General features: G+C 41.0%; 2 protein-coding genes across 3 annotated transcripts in view; both read left to right on the top strand.

Moving 5' to 3' along the window:
- The window catches only part of LOC145488634 (neuroligin-4, X-linked-like), a 198055-nt gene that overhangs the window by 70020 nt on the left and 118033 nt on the right, over positions 1 to 10002 (top strand). The gene's annotated exons all lie outside the window — the stretch shown is intronic.
- LOC145486984 (uncharacterized) lies at positions 3797 to 9083 on the top strand. 2 transcript variants are annotated; one of them, XM_081465691.1, is made up of 3 exons: positions 3797 to 4186; positions 6664 to 6725; positions 7729 to 9083. In XM_081465691.1, exons 2-3 carry the CDS (start codon positions 6689 to 6691, stop codon positions 8466 to 8468), a joined length of 777 nt encoding a protein of 258 aa, XP_081321817.1. In that variant the 5' UTR covers positions 3797 to 4186; positions 6664 to 6688; the 3' UTR covers positions 8469 to 9083. The 2 variants fall into 2 exon arrangements, with proteins under 2 accessions (XP_081321817.1, XP_081321816.1); XM_081465690.1 differs by having other exon boundaries at positions 3797 to 4709.

Below are 10002 nucleotides of genomic sequence, written 5' to 3'. Positions count from 1 at the left end.
ATGGCAGATCCAGCGTGTAATTAATAACTTTGAGATCGCGCTGTTTTGATAAGGGCTGCCATGATTATCAAGCGAGGCTCGATCAACTCTCACGTCGAACTTGTTCAGGGAAGCGAACGATCTTGCTCAGTGTCCAAGTAAATCTTGTGGTAACAGTCTATATGGAGCATATTCTTTCGTTCTTTAAAACCTTATCGTGGCGATTAACAGTAAACTTAACGCGACACGAAGATGTCCAAACTTTGTTCAAAAGATGTTCATTTGCTGCAGAGCAGTTCGAGCCCGTTATGAAATTAAATTTGAAAACTTAAGTGTGCTGATGCGCACATGGCAGAATAACATAGTGTTATCAATTTTGAATTTTAAACAATGCAAATCAGCCAGTTTCCTGCGAAGGTGCGTGCTTGAATTCTACTTATTTGCATAATAGTAAGTGTTACTTCAGGTGCGGCTACACGGAATGACTGTAATTCATTTCCCAGGCGGTGGTTTCACTATATAGTGATATTTGGCGATTTCGTTTTTTCTTTCATCAAAAAATGGCCACAATGGTCAATAACTGGCGATAATATGCCCTAAGAACATACAATTAATTCGGAGAATTAGTTGAAAACAAAGAAACCTTTTCCTGGCCATTTGAAATAGCGTCATAAAAACAATTGGAAGAAACAAATCTCAAAGTTTCTTGAAGAGTTTCATTTTTTTAAAGTTAAATGCTTTTAAAGTTTGAGATATATCAGAAATAAGTTTCAAACTACTTGTGTTCTATCACGAATGCCGTTCTCTGATTGGCTACGCTCCGCCCTATCTATCCTGTTTTGGTATAAATCTACTAGCGTTTTATATCACGAATGCTGTTCTCTTATTGGCTACGTCACTATCTATTAAACAATTAGATTATGAGCTCAAGATTTCTATCGCGCGATAGTTGACTCGGGCTGCTCCTTCGTCAACTATCACGCATAGAAATCGACAACGAATGATCTAGTTGGTTTAGTATAAATCTACTAGTCGTTCAAAACTTTATCTAAATCCTCTTCACAGACACATCGAAAACGCCAAGAAGCGGCCGTCACTTTGTTAACAAGGGCACACTGCTACGGTACTCACTATCTATCACAGAATAGATAGTGAGCAGCGTAGCCAATCATTTACGTGGTCTGCATGTGTCATTTTATCCCTAAGGAGTTGTGAAGATACAGCCGCATTTACACAACATTAATTTTGGGCATGGCACTCCAAAATTTTGGCACGCGGACCGAAAGTTTTAGGCCTGCTTGATTTACATGGCAAAACATGTTCATTTTACAGGCAATTTCTAAGTTAAATACTATTTTTATAGCGTTTCAAAATTAAACTTAAAGACATTAATCTGCTTTGATTGTGCTGTCTCAAGCGAACAAAAGATTTTTACCTATTTTGGGGTGTTGCGTTACATTGCAAGTTTCAAAGGGGGCTCAATTGCAATTTTCTCGACTTTTGATCGGCGTTCCTGCAAAGCTGCTTGTAAATCCCACAAAAATGAAACTGTAAACCTAAAATTCATTGACTGAACCGTCTTTTGCTACAATATCAGACGATTTGAAGCACTACCGGTCAGCGTTTTTCCTCACTGAATTTGCATAACTTTTGAGTCTTGTTTTAAAGAAAAGCACAAATTTTCTCCAAAACTTTCTTTTTCGCCATATATCGGTCCAATTGACCATTCCTAGTCTCTAACGAGCAAAATTTGGCTCGATGAACGAATTCATACATTTTTGGTCAATTAGAAAAGTATTTCTACTTAATCGGGGCTCAGTTCGCTCGGAAAATACAAGAAATGAAAATGATCACTACATCTTGATTAAGGAAGAATCAATGCATACATTTAAAGTTGAGTACGTTTCACAGCGGTGTAAACGTCTGAGTAGCGAGAAGCTGAAAAGTGTAAAATTTCGGATTATCGCGAAGTGAAATCTGAGCTTTCGGTACGATGACCATTTTCGTGAATTTCTGCCGTTATATTGGATATTTAAAAAAAAAATAACTTGGTTTCCTTCAGTTACTTACCTAGGCCTCCAGAATGGCAAAGTATGAGCAAAATCGAGTTTTCGACCGTGGCCACGATTTCTTTGATTTTTAGTGGCAATTACTCTTAAACATTCATGTCAAATCGATATTTGCCTGGCCGATTTTGAGCTGTTTCTGAAATGTATTTCATTCATTTTCTTAGTTTACGAAACCTCTACCACACATATTTGCTATCTTCTCAGGATGTCAAGTGGCACAGAAGACCGCTGGCATCAGGGCATCAGTCACTTCGCCCACAGCTAACCCGCCCATGGTGATCGAAGCCAACTCGCCTATAAAACAGTTTTATACATCGGGTAGTGAAGGAGGTTTTAAAGCAATGACTGCCAGAAACGAGTCCTGGTGCACAACCTTTCATATGGAAATGAGTTTGATTTGCAAGACAATGAACGTGCAAGAAAAGCTCATTTCAATATGAATGGTTGTACACCAAGACTCGTTTTGAAACCGAGGTAGAAGCAACTCGGAAATTTCTTATTGCGAGATTGACGCGCTCGACGCGGGACCGCGCGCTTTTATACTGAAACACAAAAGAATCTTGACTGCTACCAATTAACGTTCGCCAAGAGTGGACATGGCGGCCAAGCCTGTTGTCCCCTATTGTGGAAAAGTGACCCTTACTAGTATCCATGAAGACCCTTATAAGAAAGCGAGAGAAAATGAGGGGACAGACAGGGACATTGAGGGCGTTGGCCGGGCTTTGTCGATTCCTCTAAAGTTATTTTTAGTTTTAGACGGAAATAGAAATCTGTTTCCCCAAATGTCCGCACAGAGGGCAACCTCGGTCTGAAGTGGACAGTGACCGGAAAATTTCAGTGATAATGGCGGACCGCGTGGAAGACTATTGAATATTCAATATGCTTCTTCCAAGCGCAATATACAAACGTTTAGACTTCGACATCAATATCAGCAATGACTGCGAAGTTGCTTTAAGTCGAGAAACTACTGAAAATCCCGATGGTGTTTCGGCGGATTGTTCTTCAGCAAAAGTTCAAAAGGAAATTCCAGGGTTATTTTCAGCACTTTAAACTACTTTCGATTTGACTTTTTAATTTCCAGCATGTGATTTTAAGAACTACATGCTCACTCATTCGAACTAAGCGCTATCGCGCATGTGATGTTTCGTGGTTCTCGTTTTTTAAAACAGTATTAATTAATAAAAAAAAACGGCGTTGAGAGGCGAATATTAAATTATTTTGTCAGCTGTTAGTAAGGAATTAACGAGTTGCAGGTATGGGAACCCCTTACAGAACAATCAAGTCCGATATGATAATACAGTCAAACCTCTATTCAGCGGTCACCCTCCAGAAATAGCCAGGTGACCGCTTACCGGCATGTTGACCGCCGGCTTAAAAGAGGTGCATGATCAAAATTTAGCGTATTATGGGGCAAAAAACTGAACACGATGACAAAAGTAAGCGCGTAATCTTCATTTATTGTTCGTAACAACTCAAATGCGAAATATATCTAAGAAGTCCACGCACTAGTCAACAGATTTTATGATTTATGTCGTTCGTAAGGCAAGCGTCGAGCGTCTTTGCCTTAAAGCAGATAATTGCATCTCACTTAACATTAAGTGTAAAAATCAGTTCATGGTCGTCTGTGATTTGGGGTTGCATAACTTAATTTGGTGAAGCAAGTCACTGACTTTGTTCAGCGCTAACGAGAGTTCTTCCTGACCTTAAAACTGTGCTCTGGTTGACCACCTAATGTAACAAGGTGACCGTTTAACAGAGGTGAATAACATTAAAATTAGCCTATTAATTTAAGTCTAAACAGTGACTGCGTCCTGGCGTCCACTTAATTGAGGTGACCGCTTAATGGAGGTCAAATATACTGTAAATATGTAAAGCGAATTTCGGGAATTTGAATGGTGACCTCTAATAGAGGGTGACCGCTTAACAGAGGGCCGCTTAATAGGGGTTTGACTGTAGTAAAATTACCGTAAATTCAACCATCGAGCGAGTCGATCAAGCGTTTGAACTGCAACCTCTTCTCCGGGACGAGGCTCAGTGACAACTTTACCTATTCGCGCACTAGCCAACTGTGTGTCGTGCAACTTGTATACCTACTTGAAACCAAGGCGTCACAATCTCACAATACAAGAAACTAACAGGTAGGCCGACTCTACCGAGTAACTCCTCTTTAATCGGGGCTTTTAGGTAGTATCTTTTTTATGTCACTAGCCGTTTCGGGGGTCGCAGCTTCAGAAGTCCTCACTTTCGCGACGTTTTTCGAGGTAAAAAGCAGAAGCCTTGTGCAACGAATTATTTATTTGAACTACTTAGAAAAGAAGATATATTGCCTTTAGCAGTTTAGAATGAGGCTACAATCACACTCGGAACGTAACTCGGTGATAAACAATGGATAAATAGGAAAAATGTCGATAAATTAAAATTCTAACTTGACACATTTTGCTTCCCGTAAAACGGGCCAACAATTTAGCCGTTAGGCGAGTAAAGTAAGACTTAAGCATACTTGAAGTCAGTAAAAATTGACCGACGGAGCTAGTTGTGTAACGAGCGTTTGAACTGCAACCTCTTCTCCAGGACGAGGCTGAGTGATGGCCAACTGTGTGTGAAGCAACTAGACTTGTTTACCTAAACGCGTCCCAATCTGGCAATAAGAGGACCTAACAGGTAGGCCGACCCTAACTAGTAACTCCTCGTTAATCGGGGCTTTTGGATTTAGAATCTTTATTCTACCGTTCGCTAGTTTCAGTAGTCGAAGCTTCTCAGGTCCTCACTTTCGCGACGTTTCTCGGAATGTATGTCGAGATGAAAAGCTGAAACCTGGTTGCAAAGAATTATTCTTATATTCATTTATTTAAAGTACATAGAACACAGGACTTCTGATATTTCCTTTAGGAGCTTAGAATGAGGAAAATTACACTCGGAACGTAACTCGGCTAAACGATGGGTTAATAGGCCAACTTGGCGCTTTGCTTCCCTCGATCGATCTCCTCGTGCGAGGAGCTGATTCAATTTGCAGTGTATAGCTCAACATCTTCGCCCGCTCTACTAACCGACTAAATTCAAGTCCGTGACTATAGAATTGTATAATGCAAAGCTTCCAATTCAAAATGGAGCCTGAAATTTACTTCACAGATCCGACGCTTGTGCAGTGGTGGAAATAAGCGCTCGCCCATGCGAGTGTGAAAAACTTCGGGCGAGTACAAATTATCGAGCACTCGCCCATTTCGCGAGTAGGGTCGTCATTTTTGGAAAAATATTTAGCTTAAAAATTGGTATCACTCCTAATTTTCCATTTTGGCAAAAATATCTCTAAACGGATGAATCTATCATACAGGTAACATTACAAGTAGAACGCGTTAAAAGAAACCGCATTGCAACTGGCGAAAATATCAATAATACGAGACTCTTTTGAGTATTGAATCTCACCTTATTGTATATTGATAACCAGTATTGTTACTACACGTAAAAAAAGAGGTTTGCTTTGCAATTTAACTCTAAATAATTGCGAAAAAAGTTTTGACAACCTTAAATCCATCTGGTTCAAAGTTTTAAGAGTTTTTGACCATGTTTCGACGTTTGCTTAACGCAAGAGAATATTCTCGCGAATACGTTGATGTAAATGTCTGGTTGAATTCTCTGTTTTTTAGTGGCATTGTAGTTTTTCGAGACAAATGGGAACGTTTCACGCCCATTCCAATTTTCAGTTCTTCTCAATTTCATTCATTTCGGTAAACTAAATTTTGCTTCCTTTTTAACGACTTTATTTGAATTGTTATTGTATATAGTTTCAGTGCTGTAAATAATTATCACGTAAAGTTTTAGTGGAGAATTTGCATGAGCTCAATAAAGAATAATATTGTATCAGGTATTTTGGAGCTATTTTTAGCGGCGGTATTTTATGGTGTTTCACATTTGCATACTGTACAATCCAATATCGTATTACCACGCCCATTACTGAGAGCTAACCGTAAACAGGCTAACCTGGGGCCCGTTTCTCGAAAGCCCCGGAAACTTTTCGGGCCCGGAAAGCCATAGCAAAATCCGGAACCTTACAATTACAGAACTGTTTTATTCCCATATTCTTAATATGAAGACAGGTTCCCTTCATACAAGAAGTTTCAGGCGTACAAACTTCTCCGTTTTTAGATACAGATGAACTAAAAATGGCTTTACGGGCCCGAAATGTGTCCGGGGCTTTTGAGAAACGGGACCCTGAACGTTATTCAGGCTAACCTGAGTGATGTTCAGGCCTTAATCTTCAAATGTCATACACCGCTCTATTGGGTAAGAACAAAACATTCATTTCAAAAATCCTGGACATTGTTGTACTTTAGCCTGAAATACCAGTCCTCTCCCGCCCTCAGCCTAGATTAGGCTGAGGACGAGAAATGACGGACATTTTAGGCTAGGTTGAACTTCAAAGGAATCGTCGATGTCCCTTGGCTTTTGTAACATTCCACTCGTAAAAATACGCCACCATTTTGTTTTCATTTGAAGAATTTTCCATTTCGTCTCCCATCGTAAAATATCCAATTTTATTTCCATAAAATGACATTATTTCATCTGCAAAGTTATTCTGCAAAGTTATTCTTATTCCTGTGTCTCCACGTTTTTATAGGACTTTGCCGTGTTCCAAGCACCCAATGATGAGCGGGCAACCAGAAAAATCTCCCATAGAAGGTATCAGTCTCGCATGTTAATTGTTTTCTGAATGGAAATGAGGCTAAATGCTATGGTGAAGAGCGAAATTAGGGAGAGGGAAGCCTAGGGGTTAGCAAGAGCAGCTGTTGACGTTCGTGCGAGTTATTTTTGGCCAAACTTTAAATGATGCAGGTAACGACAACAACAGAGCTTTATTCAAAGTTGTGGAATAAAGCACACAAGGTGCTAGATAGACCGAGTCACCTAGTTACAGTGACTGGTACTGACGTATTGTTTGCATTTCTCCTCATAACAGTACCATGCGAGACAGAGTCACTTCTCTTTCTGCTCTGTGAGAGACGAGAGAGAACTTCTGCTCGCAATCGCTCGATCGTTTGATCAGTCGCCGTCCACAACCGTGGACGAATAAATTAATAATACTGGTTTAACCGGTTTTTGACTTAAGTATTACAGAAGGGATTCAAAACGCTTTCCGTTTAGGAGACCGCTGACAATATCTGCTGTCTTGTGATCGGTTACAAAATTATAATTGACATGACAACACTGCACTGCCACAGGTTCTTCGCAAGTCTAGCTAACTCTATCACGTGCGCATCAAATTGGAAACCAATGAACAAATGGCAACCTTTGATCTTTTGATGTTCGTGCAGTCCTAGAAACTATTGCTGTACATTAATTCACCTTAACAAACTATTCATTGTCAAAGGAGCACGATATGAGGGTTGATAGGCAGGTTATTTAAGTGCCATTAACCCCCACCCCCCCCCCCCCAAAAAAAAATTTCCCTTTAATACAATCTACTAGCTTCCCTGATTACTTCAGCGAAAACATTATCTCGGTCGACCGCTGTGAAGCTGCGCAATCTTAGTGGCAGCGGCAGTTGTCCCCCCCCCCCCCCCAGGGTGAGGGGGGGCAACTCCAAAATGAAAAGGAAGTGGGTACTCGTCGTCTTGCTTAGGAGTGAAAATCAAGGATTTAAGACACTTGCAACTTTTCTTAAACTCTTCCCTTATTTCCCCAGAACACTATAGCTCATTAGCTAACAACTACGAATACCTCTACCAAGAAACCTACGAAGAACTCATCCCGCTCGTGATGAAATCTTTAGACTTGAAGCCCCATCACGTTGTTGCTGACATTGGTAGTGGAACAGGCTGGGTTGCCGAGACTATCTTTGAATCGTTCGGCCTAAAAAACCCGATTTGGTGCGTGGATCCTAGCGCAGAAATGCAAGAACTAGCCCGCAAAAGGAAAGGGATTTACCGGGTTCAGAAAACAGCGGAAGAATTTTTTTCTGATCCGAAAATCAGCCAATGTTTTGACATGGTAATAGCAATATTCAGTACACATCACTTTGTCGATCCCGCTGCTGCTTACAAAGGAATATTTCGTTCTCTTCGACCCGGTGGTACCTTTATTCAAATTCTCACGATAAGTGATGGTCATCCCAAGTTCCAAGTGGCCGTCGATAAAATGAGCATTCACTCTCAAAAAATGAGCGAGACGAAGAAGTTCCTCCGTGGGATTAAGTTTCAGGGAAAATTCACCCAGAAAGAGGTCTGTTATCCATGGAGTGTGACAAAATCCAAGTTGTATGAGATGTTTCGTTGTCGTTACATGAGCATGTTTCACCAGTTAAGCGATGAACAAATTGAAGAAGGAATTAAAGAACTCGACAGCGAGACGTTGAAAGATGTGAAGGATAACGAACTCATCAACTGTACCTATGTGATGCTCATGACAAAATTTGAACTTGAATAGCGCTAAATGTCAATGTAAGACATATAAAAAGTCGTAGACATATTCACTTGGTCGAATTCCCGCTCGACATCCACTGGACGTTTAAGAGGGGAGGGGGTATTTCGTGTCAATTTCAGACGTTAGTGCGGGACATTTTTGACCAAAAGTAAATGATCTATAGTGAAAAGAAAGTTTACTTTATGTTTAGCCAGAACTGCAGACTGCAAAAGTCCAAAAACGGACTGTTTTAACCTGGGTGCACTATCGACAGACAGTTGAAAAAGACTTGTTGAGTAAATTAAGGCTCAAGCATGCTTGAAGTTATTAGGAATGGATTTTAACTAGAATACCGTTGACCATTAGGTGAAGGTATTTTGATTAAAATCATGACGGCCTCTTTACGCCTTGTACCGATGATTCGACTGGTCGTCTCTTATCAATGCCGCGGTCGAATCGGAAATAGAAAACGTATATTGCGAAAAACGTCAAAAATACACGAGTTTGTATTGAAATGTGACGACTGCATTCAGCAGTTAGAAATAAGGAGAAAGAAATTAAAATACAGTTGAAAAATCACCCTACCCTGCTTCCTTTGTGTATTTGCTATGTTGCTGTGCAGGCTTGTGGAGGCGCGGTGGCCTCATGGTTAGTGCCCTCGTCTCCGGATCGAGCGGTCTGGGTTCGAACCCTGGCCGAGGACATTCTGTTGTGTTCTTGGGCAAGACACTTTACTCTCATAGTGCCTCTCTCCACGCAGGTGTATAAATGGGTGCTGGCGAAGTTAATGCAGGAGATAACCCTGCGATTGACTAGCATCCCATCCTGGGGGGAGTAGAAATACTCCTAGTCGCTTCATGCTACAGAAACCGGGATAAGCTCTGGCCTGATGGACCGCATAGCTTGTATGCAGACTTCACCTTTTACCTGTGCAGGCTTACGACGTTTTAGAGCCGCTTCAGCGTTCATAAAATGTAAGTCTGCGTAACAAGCGGTATTCTCGCGCGCGGCGGAAAAATATGAATAGCTCCCAGCAAGACAGACTCCTGAAATTCCATGCGGAACACACAGTGGTCTCCCGAAAATGGTACATACATTTTTATTGGTATACATATATGTGCAAGATATATACCAGTTATTCATTGGTTCAAAAGCGGAATGCGTTTGTCTGTACTCTTCGTTGATGGCGTCATATGGCGTCAGTGGAGCAGATGCGTTCTCACGTAAGTTTATAAACCTTATAGCTTTGTACTACTTTTGGGCTTTGCCTCAGCTTATACACGTAGCCTGCGTACCAGGTGCTCAAAAAATGCTAGGGAGCGATTGGGAGCGGTAAGCGAGTGCAATTACACGCAAGCGGCGCGGAAACCTCCCCTTACGTTTTGCAACCGCTCCGAACTAGCGCCCTATTATTATTACAAGCGCGATTTTTACTCGAGATGGTCTGTCGCGCAGACTATTTAAGATGTCAACTGGAAGAAAAGTGAAGAAAGGCTTTCCAATTTAATAGCAATTCCAGCAAAATCATCTTAACAGTACTTCAATTAGCTGTCCTTAC

This window comes from Orbicella franksi, chromosome 5, assembly GCF_964199315.1.
Source record: "Orbicella franksi chromosome 5, jaOrbFran1.1, whole genome shotgun sequence".
Lineage (NCBI taxonomy): Eukaryota > Metazoa > Cnidaria > Anthozoa > Scleractinia > Merulinidae > Orbicella > Orbicella franksi.
This window is presented reverse-complemented; position numbering and strand designations above follow the sequence as displayed.

Bases quoted from the DNA above. Each gene is read 5' to 3' on its own strand.
- LOC145486984 (XM_081465691.1), top strand. From the start codon at position 6,689: ATGATGAGCGGGCAACCAGAAAAATCTCCCATAGAAG. The intron at 6,726-7,728 runs GTATCAGTCTCG...TTATTTCCCCAG, and splicing joins AGAAAAATCTCCCATAGAAG to AACACTATAGCTCATTAGCT.